Source organism: Hemicordylus capensis, chromosome 4 (genome assembly GCF_027244095.1).
Source record: "Hemicordylus capensis ecotype Gifberg chromosome 4, rHemCap1.1.pri, whole genome shotgun sequence".
NCBI lineage: Eukaryota > Metazoa > Chordata > Lepidosauria > Squamata > Cordylidae > Hemicordylus > Hemicordylus capensis.
Window position 1 is genome coordinate 63992139 of NC_069660.1, and position 22915 is coordinate 64015053.

The 22915-nt window shown below is 41.7% G+C and overlaps 1 protein-coding gene across 2 annotated transcripts in view; it reads left to right on the forward strand.

Annotated features, from left to right (window-relative positions):
- The first annotated feature begins 5109 nt into the window (after nt 1-5109).
- The window catches only part of CD34 (CD34 molecule), a 64116-nt gene continuing 46310 nt past the window's right edge, over nt 5110-22915 (forward strand). The window contains exon 1 of one of the 2 annotated variants that reach the window (XM_053249386.1): nt 5110-5404. In XM_053249386.1, coding sequence (XP_053105361.1) covers nt 5311-5404 — 94 coding nt within the window. In that variant the 5' untranslated portion in view covers nt 5110-5310. The remainder of the gene's footprint in view (nt 5405-22915) is intronic. The other variant, XM_053249385.1, reaches the window with a different exon arrangement.

Consider the following 22915-nt stretch of genomic DNA (forward strand, 5'->3'; position numbering starts at 1 on the left):
ACAGTAATGTACTGAAAATGCACCTTGCCCCCTGCGCATCAAGTCATGGGTGGTTCTGGCCCCCCAGGGCATTTGAGTTGTGCACCCATGTACTAGATCAAATCAAACTTGTTTAACCTTTCAAAAACCTGATGCTTCCCAAACACACTTGACAAGAATTTGGTATAAATCCATCCTGAGGACAAAGTTTCACTTTTTAAATTATCTGTCACTGATATCTTTATTTTTAGGCATTTATATCTGATGCAGACTTGTGCCAACTATCTTTTTGAAATGAAACATAACATGGCATAAAATGATTCTATATATAAACCATGGAACAAAATATCTTAGCAACAGAGGTTTCCCTTTCAGGAAAAGTTCCAGTCCTAAGCTGAAAACAAAAGTATTATATTGTACCAGTAAATATGAATTAAAACATAATTAACTAAGGAATTACCTTTCTTATTTTGTTTCCATTAAGTAGGTCAGTTTTCCTTCAGAGTTATACCTACTGGGATACATTTCGCTCAACTGTAGGAGAAGAGTGTTTACCAGTTTATCGCTAAGGCATCTGTATACGAAGAAATTTCTAGGTAGAAAAATGCCGGATAGGGTATGTACAGGAGATTCTGCTTATCATAGTTTTTTCAGATTCTTAAAAAAATAATAATAACATCTCTAATTTAAAAAATGTGCACAGTATTCCATGTAATTTATGCCAGCTAGATTACATGCAAGGATACTATATATTTTCCCTACCACTTCACTTCAAATATATTTCTTAAAGAGAATAGGATCCACATTGATTTAAAACCACAAAAAGATTATTTTCCAATTTAACTTTTGCATTTGTGTTGAGCATCGATATTGAAATTGTCCTCTATACAGCAAGTCTTGCCTTTCCATTGTCACAACCAGGGGCATTGGGACCATGGAGCAAGGGGGGATGATGGCCCCCTGAATGCCAGGGTCTGGTGGGGTTGCCAAGGCACCCCCCTTTCCCCCTCCTGCATGCAGCCGGCAAACAACACCAGCTGGGAGCGCGAAGCATGCCCCTCTCCTCTCCAGCCAGTGTTTCAATGAAATGCTGACTGGGGAGAGATGGGAGAGAGTCCAAACAGACCTTCTCCTAGGCATTGGCCCCGCCCCTGCATCTGACATCAGGCAGAAGTGGGTGGGGCCACTGCCAAGGACAAGGCCCGTCAGCCCTGGCAGAGTTTCCCTTCCCCAGTCAGCGGTTCATTGAATCACAGACTGGGGGCTCTTTTTTCTGCCTTCTCAAGAAGATAGGGAAAGGAGCTCCCTGTCAGCAGCTCCACATTACACTGACTGGGGAAGGCAAGCTCTGCCAGGGCTGATAGGCCCCGTCCTTTGCACGGTCCCCATCCCTTTACATCTGATATCAGATGCAGGGGTGTGGCTTGGGGCGCACACATGCTTCACATGCACAATTGTAAAGCCTAGGGGGTGTGCGAGCCGCTGGAGGACTTGGTCCTTTGGCCATGGCCAAGCTCCCTATGCCCCTAGTCAGGATATAACAAAGCTTTTCCATTCAGTTCCGGTTGGAGGCATGTTCTGAAGTTAGTTGTGACAATGTGCCATTGAACCACAGGAAAAAGTTAATCACACAGCTAAGCTAAACCCGATTACTTTCAAAGAACTCACTGCTACTGCAATAGCATGTGAACAAATTTACTGATACGGGTCTATCAGATTGAGTTTGTATTCTTTCAGTGATAGGAGAAAGTATATTATTCATTTAGCTTGGTTTTGCCTTGTGTTCCAGAAGCACTGTTTTACTGGACAAAGAACACTTTATAAACTTAAAGAACTAACTTATAGAACTTGTAATACCCTGATTCAACTATTGTTATTGGATATGAGAGCTGTATTAAGGGAGACAATCCATATGTACATTTCTTTGTGCCCACAAATTTATTAACCCACACATTCTTGTGCAAGACTTCCAAGTCCATCACAGCATAACAAGATTATACTGGCACAGTCGTGCCCATATAATTAAGATAGAAAGTAGTTTCAACATTCCACCATAATAAGCCCTGAATATTTTATTGCTTATAAAATCAAAGCCATTTGTATGATCTGCCTGGCCATCAGCACACATTCACTAGGTGACAAGAGACACCTGCCCTGCAAATTTGGTGAAGATCCATTAAAAAATAGCTTAGATAGAGCAGTTTAAATTTTTTCTCTTTTGAACGGGGGTTTAAAGGGTTGGTGATGTTCTTGGAGGAAGTGGTATATAAATGATTTTGTAGTCCAGTGACTTTGTAGTCCAACTATTTTCAGTCTTTAGACTGCATGCCAGAAAAGTGCCTTTTTGTATATTCCTCTGGGACCCGATCGGTGGTTATTTCACAACTCATTCTCAAAGTTGCATTTTAAGAGGCTGAAAAATGCATCTTTACTTCTAAAAGAGTCTGTGCAATAGGACTTTTGAAGCTGCAGTGCCCACAGCATTGCCCACAACCAGTATGCCGGTCAGCTCCTTCCCTGTCTGAGCCTTGGGAGCACAGCTCTTCAGTTTCCTTCCCTGCCCTACTGCAGCCTATTCCTTTGCCTTCGAAAAAGTGCTCTTCAGCTCTGGTCTTTGGTTACTCCATGGTCATCTGTTTCGTCCCAACCTCAAACCAAAACCAGTGCGCTGCTCTGTGCAGCAAGGTGTTTGCAGGAAGTGGGGGGAAGGAGCCAGGCTGCAAAGGGTTCCTCTGGGCTCCTCTAGGCTGGCTGTGTGTCTGTGTCTCTCTCTGTGTGTGAATGGCTGCAGTGTGTGTGTATGTGTGTGTGATCCTCCTTTTCAAAAACGATGCAAATTCAATAATAAAAAAACACCAGTTTAAGATGAGAATTAAGATGGGCTTACATTTTCACTTGTGCTCTAAAAATCATGGAAATTCAAAGTTAAGGTTCGCATCTTAACTTCTGCACCATTTAATCTGTAAATACTTTGTACAGTCTTGTATATCATACTTGCTTTAGAAATGAGCCTCCATGCACCCACACTTTGCCTTGTTAAGATGGGAACTTCATTTGGAATTTCCATGCATTTTAGAGCACGTGTGAAAACGTAAGCTCGTCTTAACTGTCAAACCAGAGGTTTTTTAAATTACTCAATAGATATCCAGATTAGGGTGTAACTGGTTGGTATGGGTTTTTCACAGGAAACAGCCTCCTTGATCAGATGTATTGATATTGTATTAACAATACAATATGGTGCTCTCTCTTCAGCACTTCAGAAATATTTCTGTTTGTGATGTATACTTTTCTGGAACTAGATGCATCCCCCATATGTTCAAATACTTTGAGATTCTTTGGTTAGAGATGGACTAAACTGAAGCAGCATAACCTTGTCACTTATACTGTTAATGTCACATTAAGCATTTTGCTAAGACCTGAATTTCCTGAGAAAACTTTCCTTCTTTTCAGCAGCTTGCAGTAATTAATGAGACAAATATTTTCCATGTCGCCATACTCTTATTCTAGGGGACTCTGAATACAGTTTTAATAATGGGAGATCTTGGTTCTCTATCAGCACCTACAATAAGAATCCAGGAATTATGTTTTCAATTGCATAAATACAATCAGGAACATGTTATTTAACATCTACATGAAGCCATCTCTAGATGGCCTCTGGGTGCTTAAGAGTCCACACAGGGGAAGAGTGAGGGGAGGTGTTTTTTTGTGGGGGGGGTCTGTTCTATTTTTTACAAAGAAAGGGTGGGGAAGTGGGGCCCAGCCTCTTCACAAAATGACCACGCGGACTACGCCCACTCAAAAATGCATCAGGCCATGGGTGTTCCAAGTGGAGCTGTGTTGCTGTGTGTTGAGAAGCAGTGGGCAAGTGTATCCCTCAGACTGCCTTCCTGCTCCTGGGGATGGTGGCCGAGGTGCCTTGGAAACCAGCCCCCTGCCTGGCCATTCACACCTATGCACAGGTGAGCCATCGCCAGTGGCCCCTCCAGGTGACCCAGCTGCCCTGGGGTCGGGGAAACAGAGGAAATGCTCTCTCCTGTGATTCTGCACGGCTGCTTACCTGCATACGGCACATAGACAGACTGGACCTGGGATTTTCAAAAGCTGTGTGAATGTATTGCCCCGTTGGCCCACCCCACAGCCAGGCTATGGCACAAGGGGTGTGGGGATGTCCTCTGTGGTGTGTGCAAGGCTTCAGAGGGATTTGGGGAGAGGAGGAAGCAGGGTGTTTTTTCTATTTTTCAACGAAGAGAGCCGGGAGCCCTGCCAGAGCGGGACTCCCTTGGATTCCCTGGTGGTTAAGTGGGTGGCTCAGATTGTGAGCTTGCGGTCCATGGCTGAGGATAACGCCTTAATAGGCACAGACATATCCCCAGTAGACTGGCCCTCTCATGAGAGTGTGAGCCTATTGGGCAACAAGCTGCTTGCAACAGGTTTGTGATGGGTCTGGCTGCAGTGTTCTGCCAGGGTCTCCCCTCACAACATCTTCCCTGGTCATGGTGGGACAGACCCCCCCGCATCCTTTGCCCTCCCGCATCTGCATATCCCATTCTAGCAAATGTGGTGGGTTGCCCCCTCCCCTCCGGCACTGAAAGCGAGATTCCACACCATCCAGGCCCCAAAATCCTGTGGAAATTTGAGTTTGCACAGTGCTTTCGGGGTGTGGGGCCACTTGGGGTGGTGGCGGCAGCGGCAAGGCTGTCAGAAGCAGTGCTGGCATTGCAGGGCATTTAAAGGCCTTTCAATGCTCTTCCCCTGCCTAGCGCGAACGGAGCACTCCTAAAATGTACAACTGCACTCAGCACCACCTCCACTGCCCCAGAGATCGTAGCCAACCACAGCCACCCCGGTTACACAGTGATGCTTTGCCCACAGTCTGGCCGCAGAGCTGGCTGGTATCGGGCTGGGAGACCGAGGGGCAGGGAGGGGCTCCCCTCCTTCAACTCCAGTTAGGTTGGCTATGATTGGCTGTACGTCTGCAGCGTGAGTTGGAATAAGAAACTGTAACACTGGTCACAATTAACTGCAGTTATAGTGTACGTCTGAATCTGGCCTATAGGGGGAAACTTTAACAATGTGATGTCGGGAGTCTGTTCTGAGCTATATAAAACTATGAGATCAGACTTTAGAAAACTCCACCTCACAGTCTTGAGCTACAAGCAGATCTTTTAGAAGGGAATCCCATCCCACAATGTACTGACCTCAAACAGCTTGAGCTAAAAGGAAAGAACACTGAAGCCTCAGCAGCACTGCAGAAGAAACTAAAACCCACGAAGATCTCAGAAAAACATTCGGCTTGACTTGTAGGCACTGCTTAACAGTTCAACTTTGGGAATGATGATACTGTGGAGTTTTAAAGCAATTACAGGGAAGCAGCTTTTCTGGAGAGCTGTGTTTTTCTGGACATTCTGTGCTTTGAGCCTGCTGGGTGAGTATTCCATATGGAAAACTGATAATTAACTGTAATGCACATATAGAAAAAAGTTAAATAGTAAGGCTCTTCCTGCCTTTTGCATAGTTATTGGAATACTGAGGAAAATGTATGTGTTGTAATATGTTTGTTAGAGAGTTAGAAGTTCAGAGCAGTTTTATAATCAAAACAGAATGTCGAATGCACAGTTTGTAAAGGAATGATGCAAACAACTGAAACCCCCCAGATCAGTGGCATACAGAAAGGTATTATGCAGGTTGCCATAAATGTGAATCACCACCCATATGCGGAGTGGAGTACAGAAGTATTGGATGCACACATTTTATCCATGCCAGAGATTACTGAGGATTGTTGGCAACATCCCTCAGACTGTCATGCATTCTTTCTTTCTATCAAAGAAAAAATATATAATTCAATATAAATATAGAATATAAATTCAATATAAAATTCAAACTTTGAAAATAAACACAATGTAATAAGGTTCTACAAATGGTAACTTTGCAACTCTAATGGGTCACCAGTGCTACCAGCTGTTTGGAAACCACTCGTATATGGACACAGACAAAACTGACAAGTTTGGGTAATTTTATTGTTTTTTCTTACAGTAGATCATTTACACAATCAATATTCTCTCTCTTTTTCTTTTTGAGAGAATAATTTATCAAAACTATTTTTTAAACATTTGGTGATAATTAGGGAGACACGTGTTGGTATTTCATATATTTTCTTAAGTTGAAGGTTGTATACTATGTGAGAGCAATATTGAAACTTTTGTCAGGCAGCCAGATTACTTGCATTTCTCTCTAGTTACTAGACCGTGAGATGGCAGATCCCCTCAAACAATTCCTTGTTTTGTGTTCCTCTCTTTTAATGTTTATTGCACTTTTACTACTCCCTAAAGGATCGTGTTTACACTGTTCTAGAGCTGGCATGGTCTGTTTATTTATTTATTTTGAAGCTTTTCCTTTTTATAGATTACCTCCATTGATCTGAGACCAATTTGCAGTTCAGTGGCAAACATGGCACCCATATAGGCATGAACGGAAGATACATCTCCAAATACTTATGAACATGCAGAGGACATATGTTGGGAGCCTGCAGTTGGCTAGGCCATGACTTCCTGATGTATGTTCACTACATTGCTGATGTTTTTCCTGTATACTTTACATGTATAAGTGGCAAAATGCATCTGTCATGTAAAGTATTGATTGATTCTTACAGAAAGAAAATAGGAAGGAACACTTGAGGAGTATTTCAGCTGTGTGTGACCCTTTTGTGGACATATAGATTGCTGCCCTCTTGTGCAACAGCATGCATTCTGGTTGAGAAATCAAAATAGTCCATTATTTAAGAGGAAAAAAAATCAGACATAATTTGTGAGGCTGCAATTAAATAAATAAATATAATACTGAATGCATCACCTTGAACCATGCATCTCTGTGCATTGGTCTGCAAACAATCAACTAACGTGTTTGTGGTTTTTCAAATATGGGAAATGACATTCTCATTGCACATAAAATTAAGAACCATGAATGTTCAGCCACTTTGAAAATAAACCTATGAATAGTTTGTCAAGGCAATACATGCATGCATGACTTCCGTAGTCATCAAAAGAAAACTGACTTGTTTATTTTAATGCAAAAAGCATTTAGTTCCAAAAATATTGGTGGCATCCAGACTAACATTGTGCGTACCAAAAAACATTCCCCGTGGGCAACAGGGAATTAAGAACTGTGAATGTTCAGCTGCTTTGAAAATGAACAATTTTCACTGATCAATGCTTCCCTCTGCAGCCCACTATGTCCCCCTGAAATAATGTCTCTGAGGGTTGCAGGAGCCTCAGGAACATATATATTTTTAGGAGATAGAGTAGGCTGCAGAGGGAAGGTGAGATCAGTGAAAATTGCCCCCCTTCTTGTACACAGGGAACAATTTTTGGCACACACATTAGTCTAGATATCAGCTCTTGTGTACATTTGTGCTAGATATGGGGGGCTATTAAGAAAAAGACATGACAGTAAGGTTGTGACTTTACTAGGCATATGATCAAAGGACATTTTCACCTGTGAAGTTTAAATTACTTTGTGCTTAAATTGGTCTATAGTACAAATATAAAACCAACTTTGTCGATATAATACATTTGAATTTTCTTCTGTATTTTGCCATGCATATGTAAGTTCGCATAAAGACTCAAATGCACTTTTTTTGTGTCAGGGGTGTGCCATAGCTGACTTTCTAACATACAAATAGTCAGATTTAGGCTTCAGCCCAGCAAGGAGGAATGCACATGTGGAAATAGGCTTATAAGTATATGGCTAATATGGATGCACATGGGTATCTGAGTGTCTGTTTGCATCCACATTGTGATACTCATTGAAGCCCCACTGAAATGGCCAGATGTATCTTCTGATGCAGATATGAAAGAGCTTCAGGGCCACTAGTTGTTAAGTGTAACTAGAACAAGATTAGAGCCAAAGCTAGAGAGGTTTTCTGACAAGTGCTTTTCACACCGTTCAGAAGTTGCATGTGGGGTTCTGTTTTGGCTCCTGTTTATACCTGGCAAACATTTTCAAGGAGGTTGTTTTACACCTGCATGTCTTGGCTCCTTCTTCTCCAATATGTTCATAATACTTTCTTTGGCATATTGCCTAGAAACGAGTGCATGAGAAACATTATGTCAGAGCGAAAGCAGTGGTGGAACTCAGATGCTTGAATTTCATAGCTAAGCTGGCTAGATATTCCTCATCAATAAAGTTGGTCCTCACATGGGGAGGGTCTGTTTGGTAAGCAAACCTTGTAATCACCCTGCCTGGGGCTTAAACATGTCAAATCTCCTTCTGTTAAAGCAATGAAAAGCAAAGGAAACCATTGGTTGCTTTAATGTTTTCATTGGCTGTTTTATCATGGGATTTATTCCCATGCCTAAATCTTCATCACCTAGGAAAGCTTAGTACATTATTACTGCCTCTGAGAAAGATACAAATACAGCTGGGGACAGAGCAGAAAGCTTGTGGTTACATCCACCTGTTTCTCTGAAGAAGTAAAAGTATACTAACATATCAAAAATTGACACATACAGGTGGCCCTCATTATCCGCAGGGGTTCTATTCTGGCCTACAACCATGGATAACAAAACAGCTAATAATGAAACTTTAAATCATTGCGAATTGTTGGGGGGGGGGGGTAGGTTCCGTAGTCCAGGAAAATGACTGAAAAATCAAAAGACAGAGTAAAAGCAGAAATAAAGATGTAGCACAGCACCGTACCTTGGCCCTCTCAGATCTTCCGCTCTCCCACTCCCTAGCTCCTCTAATGATGCCCACCAGCTCCTCCAGTAATGCGTAATGACAAAGTTTCCTCACCCCACAGTTTAAGTCCAGCATTTAGCAGCACAAGCCCCCAGGCCTGTTTGGTTGATAGGTTGGCCAAATAGGCAGTACAAAAATTAAACCCATTTCAAGTAAACGCACACAGAGGAGTGTGTGAGAATCAAGGAGTGAGAGGAGAATAAATTTTCAATGGATAATTAAAATCAAATTTTAATTTAAATTGAGTTTAAATTTAAATTTAAATTAAATACAGTACTGCAATTATCAAAATTAAAATTAATTTTTAATTTGAATTTTGAATTAAAAATAAAGTTATTAAAAATTAAATGTATACAAGTGATATTTTAATAAATTTGCACAATGCTGTGAGAGGCTTTAGACAATGGCTCCAAGAACCTCCAGAGGTATGTCTCAAAAAAAGCTCCTAAAGGCCCCCAGTGGCTCCCTAAGGATACCAAAAGCTATCCAAAGCTGCCAAATGCTAACCAAAATGGCTTTCAGAAGTACAAAAAACTCTAAATATGAAGACCAAAGAACACCACTGTCCTCCTCCAAACCTATCTCACAACTCATGAGAACATGCAGCAAGAGCACTACTATGTAAGGGCAGAACTACTCAGCTGAAAACCATGGATACGTTAAACTGCATACTGCAGATAATGTCAGCTACAATGTATATTGCCTGACCGCGGATATGCGAAACCACAAGTGCTACACAGATAACCAGGGCCACTTCTATATATTCCTGCAGTGGCAAAATGTGAAGTGGCACCTGGTGTTTATGGGGTGTTTTCTCTTGGAAATTATATAAAATCCATAGTCAGGGATATTACCAAATAGAATGGAGCCATTGCAGGCAACACTCTGCAATTTTGATATGAAACAATATGCATGGGGCTAAAAATATGTTACTTTCCTGGCACACCAGCAAGTCCTTTTAAGTCCATTTCCTGTCACAACATTCCAGGTTGAATGTTCTCAACTCATGTACAGCATCAATGAACGCAGAAAGTTCAGACTGGAATTTGGTGACTGGAAACATGTTTGCTATGGCTACTTAAGGATTTGCTATGTTAAACACATCTTTATTTATTTATTTTTATTTTTTAATTTATTAAAACATTTTTATACCGCCCAAAACTTACGTCTCTAAGCGGTTTACAACAGAATAAAAACAAAGTAAAACATTTGTTAAGACAAAAATGGGAAGGGTGGGGGGGACACGCACATTACAACTATTTAAAAAATTTAAAATAATATTTTAAAACAGCATTAAAACCATTAAAACAACATTAATCAAAAACTTCAGTGAAGAAATGAGTTTTTAAAGACTTTTAAAAAGCTGTCAGAGATGGGGAAGCTCTTATTTCGCTAGGGAGCACATTCCAAAGCCTCGGGGCAGCAGCGGAGAAGGCCCGTCCCTGAGTGGCCACCAGACGAGCCGGTGGCAGCTGCAGATAGACCTCTCCAGCAGATCGTAGTGGGCAGTGGGGTTCATGCCGATGCCGAAGTAGGCGTTCCCTTAAATACCCAGCGCCCAAACTGTTTAGGGCTTTGTAGGTTATAACCAGCACCTTGTATTTTGCCCGGAAACATATCGGCAGCCAGTGTAGCTCCTTCAATACAGGGGTTGCATGGTCTATCTGAGATGACCCAGAGACCAGCCTGGCTGCCGCATTCTGGACCAGCTGTAGTTTCCGGACTACGTACAAGGGCAGCTCCACATAGAGCACATTACAGTAATCCAGTCTGGAGGTTACCAGCAGATGTACCACTGTTTTGAGGTCATTCACCTCAAGAAACGGACGCAGCTGGCGTTTCAGCCGAAGCTGATAGAAGGCACTTCTGGCCACCGCCTCAACCTGGGACACCAAGGAGAGGCTCAGATTCAGAAGCACCCCTAGACTGCGTATCTGTTCCTTCTGGGCAAGTGTGACCCCATCCAGAATCATCTCTCTAGTTCCGACCCCACACAATGAGTACCTCCCTCTTAGCTGGATTCAGTCTTAGTTTGTTATCCCTCATCCAGCCCATCACCGACTCCAGGCAGGCATTTAGGGAGGTTATGCCCTCTCCCAATGATGCTGACATGGAGAAATAGATTAGGGTGTCATCAGCATACTGGTAGCACCCTGCACCAAATCTCCTGATGATCTCTCCCAGCGGTTTCCATGTAGATATTAAACAACATTGGAGACAATATGGAGCCCTGGGGAACACCATACAAAAGTTCAGATTTCTGAAGTTGACATGTCTTTGGAGCAGAAAGGGGGCCTGAGGGGCAAAACAGTGGGTTGGGTGGCAGTGCCCCAAGGGGTGCCTGCCACAACCCAGATTCCAAAGGAATAGGGCAAAGGGCTGATTTATTAGGAATTGTTGAAGTTTACACTTCTTTAAGGTTCCGCCCCCCCCCCCCACCGGAATAATGGAGGTTTTGGCAGACCCATAACTCCACCTGGGGGGCACTGGGGAGGCCGGGAGTGAGTGGTGGTGTAGTGCACATAGGGTGTCAACCACCCACATGGGTTGCTAACCCATGGGGTGCTGGGTTCTGTTGTTTCTGAGGTGTTCTGAGTGTAAATTCTCTGGTAGCATATGAGATTTTAAATGACAAACCATGAATCCACTCTCATATGCTACCAGAGAATCTGAATCTACACTCAAAACATCTCAGATACAACAGAACCCAGTACCCCATGGTTGGCACCCTATGTGCTCTACACCACCACTCGCTCTGGGCCACCCTGGTGCCCCCCAAGTGCAGTTATGGGGCAGGAATTATGGAGGTCCATCATTCCCTATGGGGAATAACTTTACAGACGCACAAACTCCATTACATCTTTAAAAATCAGCCCTCTGCCCAATTCCTTTGAAATAATTCTGTCAGCTTCCTTGCCCCCACTGGGTACTGCCACCCACCCTACTCTTCTGGGCCACCCCTTTCCCCCCCAACATGAAGCTATACTTTTGCTGAAACTTCCATTCTTCCCTATGGGAGAAATCCTATACTTCAAAAATTCACCAAAAATCAGCCCTTTGCCCAATTCCTCTGAAATTTGGGTGGTAGTTTCCACCCATTGGGCACTACCACTCCTACCCACTAGTTTTCCCCTGAGTCCATTTTTTAAAATTCAAAACGTTTCGGATTTGGATTTTGTAATTTTGAACAAAGAACAAAATTGGGGTGTTTCGGATTGGCTGATTTTGAACAAAGAACAAAATGGGGGTGATTCGGGCCAAAAACAAAACAGGAAAAAAACCAAAACGCACAACCCTAGTCCTTTAGCCCAGATGCAGTTCTTAAGAGTCACATAGGCTCTGTGTGTTTGCAAGGAGCTTTGATGGATTCCCCAAACACACTTACGGAGCCAGTGCACAAGCCCTGCTGATGGAAGAGCAGAGCACTGCACAGTATCTAAGCCACCATTTATAGACTGCTTTTCCACAATGAAACCACTCAATGCAATTAACGAGTGTAACATCAATTAAAACAATGCAAAAACATGAAAACAGGACAAAACAGCACAGTGGAAAACCACACACACACACACAAAACCCCAGAGTGAGCAAATTTTTTTATCATCAACTGAACACTTAGGAATAAAAGTATCTCCATGTCATTAGAGAGTGGAAAGGTTACGGAGCCGTGTGGGCATCTTTGGGGGATGGGAGTTCCTGAGGAGTGGCCAAATGTGACTACATGGAAAGGTCTATGCAGGAAAAAGCACACAACACTGTGTGTAGACTCTTGTGTGATAATCTCATGCATGCCTATGTATAGTGTATGTGTGTTTTAAATAGAAAAGTATTTTCTGTGTAGGAAATGTGTCTCTTTAAAGTGGGTATAATAAAGTAAGTAGAATGTTGAGGATTTCAGTCCAGATTTTTCAAAGGCTGGCACCACACATATTCAAATTTGTGGGGAAGATCTTTTGAAAAATAATATAGAAAATGTGTAATGGGTTCATTAAATGTCATGTAAATTAAATGTCATTTCACCATTTCTGTGAAAATCATAGCAAATTGAATTAATTATTTAGAAAATTGTGCTTATATGTAGGCTAATTGTGCCTCTCTAGATCTTGATATATTTCTGGCATGGACTTAGGCCTCATCCATGATGACAGCCTGAGGGAAGTGTTGGTTTTTTAAAGCTTCAGTATGATCAGTAGAATATACAAACAACCTGAATCAGAAATTCCCTAAACATTATTTTAAAAGGATGCTAAATTTAATTCTGCCATTTAAGCATTATTTTTCTTTGAAATGTGTACACATTGGATTTGGGATTTTGACATCCTAATATCATCCAATCAATCACATTCATCTTATTTTAGAATCAAGTTTCAACATTTGCAAAGATTACAAAACCCAAATATTCATATCATATGTAATCCTTTGGCTGAAAGATAAACCACTGGTGTTGCAGGCTCTATGCCAAAGCAAAACTCCCTGGCTTTATTAGTTGTATCTGAGCAAGCTTGAGTGTTCATGAGATGAGTGTGCTTGCTGCTTAACAGGGTGATGTAATGGCTGAAACTGTCATCCTTTCTCCTCCCCACATTCTCTTCTCGGTCTTCTTGTCATCATTCGTGACTACAGACCTCCACACCCATATCCTGTCTGCCATGTGGAAAAGGAAAATGGGTCCAGGAGGGGGAAGGGGTACAACTTTATCAGATACTCCAGAGGGAAGGGGACTCCACCCATTTGAATTGCTGCCACATGGCTGGAGAGGAGCAAAACTAGAGGTTCATGAGTAATGCAGTACAGAGTCCCCAAAGGTGGTGCTCATTAAAACTTCTGGCAGAATAAAATGTAAATAGTGAATATAATATTCCTGGCCTCTCAGTCTCCATTACTCCATTACCCATTTTGTCCAGGACATGAAATGCTGGATTTGAGCTTCATCATTGCCAATATGCTGTGGTATCAATGTGGTATTGTTTTGGCAATACAAGTTTGTGTGTGTGTTTATTAATGTTCTCACAATTGCCTCACACTTGCAACTTCAGTCTCACTCTATTGATATAGTACTCAGTTATAATCGGGAAATGATATATAGGCATATAGAGTTTAGAAGATCAGGGTTTAAGGTCTCCTTCTCAATTGCTTTTTAATGCTGGTGAACCCTTGGGAAAATATGAAGAGACACAAATTCAAAGAATGGCCCAGTTCAGACATCACATGGAGCTTGCCAGAAATGAATCCTGACTTTACACAACATCCCCTAGCCTTGGCTGCACGCACTCCTCCCTCCCTTTTGGTGCAAATGGAGGAAGGATTCTACTTCTAATCTTGGCTTAGAACTAGTCAGGATCTCTCATTATACCTGAACCAAACAATCTTGGCTTATTCTAGTCAGAATTTCAACAAAACCTAGAATCTGAAACTTGGATACAATCCTGTTTTGATTGCTTTTTAATGACATGAAACATTAAAGCAAGTTCACATATACACATCTTCACAGCAGGTTTAACACTACAGTGTGCCTTGATTTTTTTATCTGTAAATACATGGATATGTTCCACATCCTATCCTATGAACTCTGGTCAGATTACCACAATTTCATCAGGGGCACATTATTGTCCCAAAAGACACAAAGGGTTTGAGCAAAGAAGGAAGGAAAACTAAAAGTTTAAAAAAAGATTCTTTTTTATTCACAAACATATTATTCTCTTTTACTCTCTTCGTCCTGATATATGGTTCTATACAGTTCCATTAATTTTACTTCTCACCTCTCTTTCAGGCCTTAAACAAAAGATAGCTGTAATGTGTGGGGTGTGGGGCACCAGTATTCTAATTTTTTTCATCTATTTGTGGAATGAGTTTTGTTCCGGGCGGCAGTATCAAGGTAGTGTGTGCGCACATGCATTCAGAGTGAGGCCTTCCTGATTCAGCCTGAGCGGGATCTAAAATTAAATGCAGACATTAAAAACCATGTGATCGTGCACACACGTGCATGCCTTAGAGGGAACACTGACCACCACTCTCTCTCTTTAAATATACGAGGTGGAGGGAATATCCTGTGAGAGATATTTAAAGAGCTAACTCTCACACAAACCATCCTAAATAGCTTGCATGAGATCAAGAAGGAAGCCAGTTCCAGCTGATGGAGCAGCAATACATAGGGATGTCTGTGGTTCACCTTATTTGTTTATTTCCCTTCTCTTTCGCACAGGAGTGTGTTTCTACATGCCTGCTGTGATGTGAAGTGATAATAATACTGTCATAATTGTGCTATATACATTTATTTATCTATCTATTTATTTATTTAGCATATTTGTATGTTAAATGTGAGGTTATGTACGGCATCCCTCAGGGCTTCATACTGTCTCCGATGCTTTTTAACATCTACATGAAGCCGCTGGGTGAGAGCACCAGGAGATTTGGTGTGGGGTGTTATCAGTATGCTGATTATACCCAGATCTATTTCTCTATGTCAACATCATCAGGATAAGACATAACCTTTCAAAATGCCTGCCTGGAGGCAGAAATGGGTTGTCTGAGGGATAATAAGTTGAGACTGAATCCAGATAAGATGGAGGTACTTCTTTTGCAGGGTCAGAACTCAGGAGATGATTTTGATCTGCCTGTTCTAGACGGGTTCACACTTCCCCAAAAGGAACTGGTAGACAGTCTGGGAGTGCTTCTGGATCCACACTTCTCCCTGGTACCTCAGGTTGAGGTAGTGGCCAGAGGTGCTTTTTTTCAGCTTTGGCTGATATGCCTTTGGCTGATATGCCAGCTGCATCCATTTCTTGAGATGAATGACCTTAGAATGGTGGTACATATTAGGGAAGTGCACAAAACCAGCTGGCCCAGTTCGGAACAAGTCCGAACAGTACCCAGACGGGACTGGGCCAATTTGATTTTGCCCCCCCCCCATCGAACTCCCCCCCCCCAGCTTTTTTCAATGCAGGGGGTTCGCTAGTCAATTTTGTTTAAAAAATTTCTTAGTACTTACTCTCTCTGGGGGGCTTCTCCAAGGCCATGGAGGGGATCTGCAGAGGTCGCCCTTCCCCCACCGGTCTTCCTCGTGCCAAAAATCACCTGGTTTGGGCATTCTTTGGCCCTTTTCAAGACTTTCCCCCTCACAGTGGCCATTTTGGAGGCTACTGAGCATGTGCAATGGGTCTGCATGGCCTGGGTCATTTTTTAAATTGACCCACGAACCCCCCGAATGGCCTGGGGAGGGGGTTGGTCTGGGTCGGACCGGATGGGATGGTGTTTGCATGTCAACCTGATGTGCAAACAGGTCAATGTTTGCACATCAACCTGTTTTATGTCACTGTATTCCATCCAGAGATGAAAGTTTGGGGTGGTGTACAAATCAGATAGATAGATAGATAGATAGATAGATAGATAGATAGATAGATAGATAGTTAACACATTAAAACAATTTAAAACAATGAAAGATTCTATAAAAGCCTGGGTGAATAAATATCTCTTAACAGCCCTTTAAAAAGCTGTCAGAGATGGGGAGGCTTTTATTTCAACAGGGAGTGCATTCCAAAGCCTTGGAGTGGCAATGGAGAAGGCCCATCCCTGAGAAGCCAGTAGACGAGCTGATGGCAGCTGTAGATGGACCTCCCCAGATGATCTCAATGGGCTGCGGGGCTCATAATGGAGAGTGTCTCATAAATAGGTATAACTTTGATTAAAAAAAACCTCAGAGCCACACTCAAAAGAGAACAAAGGACAAATCCTGAAGTGTAGTAGCCAATACAGCAACAATTATTTATCTACAATAAACAAGGTTGAATCAGGCTTACAGATCTATCCATCCATCCATCCATCCATCCATCCATCTATCTGATTTATATACCACCCCTCCAAAATGGCTCAGGGCAGTTTACAACAAATAAAAACAATTAAAATCAATTTAACAGTTAAAATCAAAACTAAATCAAACAATTAAAATCATTTAAACATTAAAAACAATACCATTGAAATCATTTAAGACCAACATTAAAATTTAAACCATAAATCTAATTAAAAACCTGGTTGAATAAATGTGTCTTCAGCACCTCTTTAAAAGTTGCAAGAGATGGGGAGGCTCTTATCTCAACAGGGAGCACATTCCAAAGTCCAGGGGCAGCACTAGAGAAGGCCCGTTACCAAGTAGCCGCCAAACGAGTTGGCAGCAACTGCAGGCGAACCTCTCTAGATCAGTGTTTCTCAACCACCGGTCCCTGGACCGCTGCCGGTCCCCGAAGGGTTGAGTGCCGGTCCCTGACTGGGAGTCAACCCCCCCCCCAACTGAAATCAAGGCACTCACTTCCTCAATTTTGCACATGGCATGGAAGAGGAAGAGTATCACAGAGGCATGGGGCCCTTCTTGTGCCTTGCCTCCACGTGCTGCTGAGATCTTCCTACAGCTATCTTATTCCCTATCTTTACAGCTTCAAACTGTATGCGGTGCGGGGGCATGGAGGAAAAAGTATGGCAGTGGGCGCCACTTCAAGGGCTACTGGTTCTTGCATGCTCATTGTTTGCAGCCAAAGGTTGGTTGATTGAAACCCAGCTGCCTGTTGTGGTTGAGGCGCCTTGAGAGGGAATGCTGTTTCCCTCTTGCATCAGTGGGGCTTGCTTGTATGTTGTTTTCATTGGCCCCATGTAGCTTTTGAATTTTTCTAATGGCCCAACATCCCCTCTCCATTGAGTAATCACAAGCACCTCCACTCCAGACATACTGGAGACAAATTTGTTCACCCAGGCTTTTAAATTCAGGAGTTCTCAACCTTGGGTACCCAGACATTGGTGGACTTCTACTCCCATAATCCCCAGCCATAATGGCCAAATGCCATTGTTGTTGGGGGTTATGGGAGTTTAACTGAGGGACCCAAGGTTAAGAACCCCTAATATTCCATGTTTGCAAAAGATTCCAAATTTAATTATTTCAATGCTTATATTATTTTCATTCTAAACTGCCCAGAGATGCAAGTTTTGGGCAGTATAGAAGTATGATAGATAGATAGATAGACAGATAGACAGACTTGAAACCCCTTTACTAACTGCTGGTCCGGGAAACTGCGCATGAAGAATGTAGCGGTCCTTGAAACTCTGCACGAAGAATTTAGCGGTCCTTGACTCCAAAAAGTTTGAGAAACACTGCTCTAGATGATCTTAACAGGCGATGGGGCTCATGGTGAAGACGACGTTCTCTTAAATACCCAGGGCCTAAGCTGTTTAGGGCTTTATAGGTAATAACCAGCACCTTGTATTTTGCCTGGAAATGTATCAGCAGCCAGTGTAATTATTTCAACACAGGAGCGACGTGGTGTCTCCTAGATGACACAGAGACCAACCTGGCTGCTGCATACTGTACCAAATGCAGTTTCCGGACTACATACAAAGGCAACCCTACATAGAGTGCATTGCAGTAATCCAGCCTAGAGGTTACCAGCATATGTACCATCGTTTTGAGGTCGTTCATCTCAAGAAAGAGACACAGCTGGTGTATCAGCTGAAACTGATAAAAAGCACCTCTGGCCACTGCCTCAACATGGGATATCAGAGAGAGGTTCAGATCCAGAAGCACCCCCAGACTGCATACATGTTCTTTCCAGGGGACCGTGCCCACATCCAGAACCAGCAGATCAAAATTGTCTCCCAAGTTCCGACTCCACACAATAAGTACCTTCGTCTTATCTGGATTGAGTCTCAATTTGTTATCCCTCATCCAGCCCATTACTGCCTCCAGGCAGGCATTTAGGGAGGTTATGCCTTCTCTTAATGAGGTTGACATGGAGAAGTAAATTTGAGTGTCATCAGCATACTGATAACACCCTGCACCAAATCTCCTGATGATCTCTCCCAGCGGTTTCATGTAGATGTTAAACAACATAAGAGACAATATGAAGCACCACCCTTGGGGCACTGCCACCCAACCAACTGTTTTGCCCCTGAAGCCCCACATAAACAAGTTGAAAGAGTGGCGAGAATGATGAACAACAACGACACTTAATTTTTTGGCACAGTTATTTGAGAGTTTTGCAGCGGTTAGGAGCCTGTCCCTGTGACACTAGCACAGCAGCACAACACATTTGTGGATTCAAGCAATCTTTCAATAAAAACACTCCCTCACCATGGAACAGTGACCACAGGTCATTTGAGATAGCAAGATAGACCAATGAGCCAGTGTAGTGTAGTGTTTAGAGTGCTGGACTAGGACCGGAGAGACCTGAGTTCAAATCCCCATTCAGCCATGATACTAGCTGGGTTACTCTGGGCCAGTCACTTCTCTCAGCCTAACCTACTTCACAGGGTTGTTGTGAGGAGAAACCTAAGTATGTAGTACACTGCTCTGGGCTCCTTGGAGGAAGAGTGGGATATAAAATGTAAAAAAATAAATAAAAATAAAATAAAACTGCCTTGGTACTATGAAACAGCTTCAAATGTTCATTTAACTGAAGTGGAGTGAGCCATAGCCCAAACAAATCAGCCTACTGTTCAGAATTGTTGAGATTTATCATCACTGCATTTTAAAAAGTGCAACCATGGATCATGGTTACAAGAAAGAGAGAAGCAACTAAGATTCCTGGGGGTGTCAATAGATTGACAGGGGTATTCCCCATCCCACTCCTTTTGTCTCCTGTAGTCCCATGTGGATGACCTGTCCCTGCAATGGCAAAAGTTGTGAACCACTGGCTTAGACATCATTTCCCACCAAATTACATTGTGTCCTAAATTACATTAGACTGCTCAACTTGGGCAACAAAACTTAGACACCACTATAACTCATAAAAATCAGGAGAAAAACAAAATAGCTCTTCAAAAGACCCCTGAACAAGTCAAGAGATTCTTTCTAAACCTTTGGAAAGAAAAACCTGTGTAATTTCAGAACTTTCCTAACCAGCTTCTCGAAAAGCTTCTCCACACAATTTATACCATGGCTTTTAGCAAGAGCTTTGGAATTGCATTGAGCTCCCAAAAGATATTTGGGTATTTCTGTCTCAAAATGCTGTCTTCCAAATCCCTTTGCAAGGTCAGTTTGCATTTCAATCACACTGAATACAACACATACTTCTTGTTTTTTGTTGTTTGTTTATTCGATTTCTATACAGCCCTTCCAAAAATGGCTCAGGGCGGTTTACACAGAGAAATAACAAACAAATTACTTAACACATGCTCAACAGCTTTTTGCATATCTTATGTTCTGCTAATCACTCAGTGCCTCAGCTGGAGTGGAGAGAGTCAGAGAAGTCAATTTTAATTGCAATGCTTTTCTGAAGAACAAAGCATTCTGTCCAAAACACAGTCATTTCGATTTGTAAACAAAAATCTCTGTTTTTTAATTCTTGATTTTGTTTTGGTTACAAAACCTCCGAAATTGCCATTTTCGGGCACAAAACATTTTGTACCCGAATTGAAATGCACAAGTCTAGTCTCCACCCCATAGACCGCCCGAAAGCCGGTTTGAAATGAGTCTAGATAACCAGTTTCCTCCAAGACTGCCTGGAGATTGTCAAAGCACCAGCACTACTTGGCACTCTACATAGTAAAAATAAATAAATAAAGTGAATCAGCTTATTAACCATCGTTCTTTGCAAATATTTGCCACTTTTTAGTTTTCAAAGTGCTGCACTTATATTATTTCAGCAGTTTTTGCAATAACCCTAAAGGATAGGTCAGTACCACTCAGGAGCACCAATCTATTGCATACTATCCAGGAAGACTATCATGAAAGGATGCCTTCTTTAGTCTTTATAAATCCTATCTATGAATGCCATTTGCGAGGGGAAAGCAGGGAGGAAGTCCCATGCCCCACTAACACTCCCCCCTTCCATGCCTGATGATCATACTTTTGGCGCTGACAATCCCATGAGCTACAACCTTGATCGATCAAGGTGGCCATCATGATGGATGGAATGATGGAGTGCTGGCCATCATTCTTATTGGGCCACCCCATTCAGACAAACAGTGATGTAAGTGTGGTCGTCAGGGGGGCGGGTTAGTGAAGTGGCAGGGTGAGACTTCCTCCCTGCTTTCCCTCTCACGAGTGGCACTCACGGTTAGGATTTATAACATCTGAAGAGCACTATTCTGTATTCAGCTCACATAATAGCCTTTCAACAATGTTTATTATTCATATTGCAATAAAGAGGTTTTTTAAAATCAGTTTAGCCCATCAGAGAATATGAACAATTATGGATGCACAATTTATTATTTAGAGAAAACTAAATACACAAACTTCCTTTTGTTAGGTTCACAGCGTCACACAATAAAGGCTAAGCCTTTCCATTTTTTTTATTGAGAGATATATCTGAGTTAGGTAGGTTAGGTTAGGTAATGATGTAGGACTTCCTTTTGACTGTGTAAGGACAAATCATATTTATGATGTTTTTTATGTTAGGGGCGATTTGATTTGATTTGATTTGATTTGATTTGGAACAAACAGTCCTGTGACTTAATTGTTTGTCTTTGGAAAGCCAAGGAGGCCAGTACTCTGTAATTTGTAGAATGCAAATCAAAATTGGCAAAATATTGTCTTTTTCCTCTTCCCTCTCCAACAGCTAGTTGATATGAACCAGGGTGTTTTTAATACAGTACAGACTCATCCATGTGTTGGCTCCCCTAGATATCAGTTGTTTCTTGCTTTTTGTATCCATTTGGCTTTGACATGCAAACTCTTTGTGCTAATAAATTCACACAAAGTTTCCAAAGCTAATGAAAACATGCTGTGCAGAAAATTACTTTGCATATTCAGATGAATACCACCCAGGAGTGATATGTCATTGTCCATCTGCATTGTTAGGCACCATTTTGGCTCTAAGTGCAGAACAATTTGATACCTCTAGTATAAAGTGTGCAGACTATAAATGAGAGTTTAGGAAAAGGACCAAGACAAATTACCACGAAGAAATGTTCAAGAGCTTGTTTTACTGTGCATGCTGAGGTCAGAAGCTTTGACAAGGAGATCTGGGTTGCTATTTAAAAAAAAAAATCTGGAAAAATGTAAAAGCTTTGTCTGTATGGTTGTGGTACTTGGAGAGGCCAAATTCAAGGAATTATACCATTATAATGAGGTAAAGTTTTCTAATAATGTCCATGTAAACATATACACATGCATATTCTGAGCTTACGAAAGCAGCCTATGAGGTTGAGTATACTACTTCTACTTTTCCATTAAATCATGCCTCATGGTCTTGATTTGTACAAACTTATTATGGGAAATGAAACATAGCAAATTTAATTTTGTCATAATCTTGCTGCAGAATGCATTCCCCCCCCCCAAAAAAAACCCCACCCCCCAAAAAACACATGTCCTTTATGCAGAAACTGGTTCTAAAGAATAAAATTCAGTTTCAACGAAGGAGTTCAAATTCAGAAAAACAGATAATAAAATTTGCATGTTGATCCTAACATCCCTTTTGAAGCATTCCAAAAATATTATCCATGCTTAAGGGGATGCCAATGGGAAACAGAAAAATTTTGACTTCAAAGGGTTCAGGTTTTTCCAGGTCTGTATGATGCATAACGCGCAACATTGCTTTATAAGATAAGTACATCCCATGGTGTCCACTGTTTTGAACAAGTCTTCTTTTGCCACCCTTATTAATTTCAGTGTAACCTGGGTTAGAGCATTGTTTGCTAGAGTATTTCACTAACACCATCAAATACTCTTATCTTTAGGCAAATCTATCAATGATATCATTTTAGGAGATATAATGCGACTATAATGAATTGATTTACAATGTTACCCTTTTAAATCTTATCTACTTCCGTGTAATTTAATTTCCTCTTGGTAGGCTTCATTACAAGGGTTGCTAATACTCCTTTTTATTCTTCTTTGAGGTTCTTTGAACTAATTTATGACAAGGCAAGACAGATAAACTTTGTATGAACTGAGGTGCTGGCAAAAGGTTTAGCTCCTCTGCAAGCTAAGATAAGCAATTTAAGGCTTTTAGTATTGGTTTGCATGTTGATTAAGATTAGATTTTATGGACTGTGGAAAGAGCTATCTCCTATAATCTGAGTTTTCAAATGCTGAAATATCTTCTAGTTCAATCTCGGTTATGTTAATCAACACGTTGGCTAACACAAACATACCACAGAGATAACAATGGTTGGCAAGAAGGGTTATGTGTTTGCTTGGATTTAATTAATTTCAGTACATTTACACCCTGCTTTCCCATGTAAATACTCAAGGGGGTGTTTTATAGCTGCTTCCTTC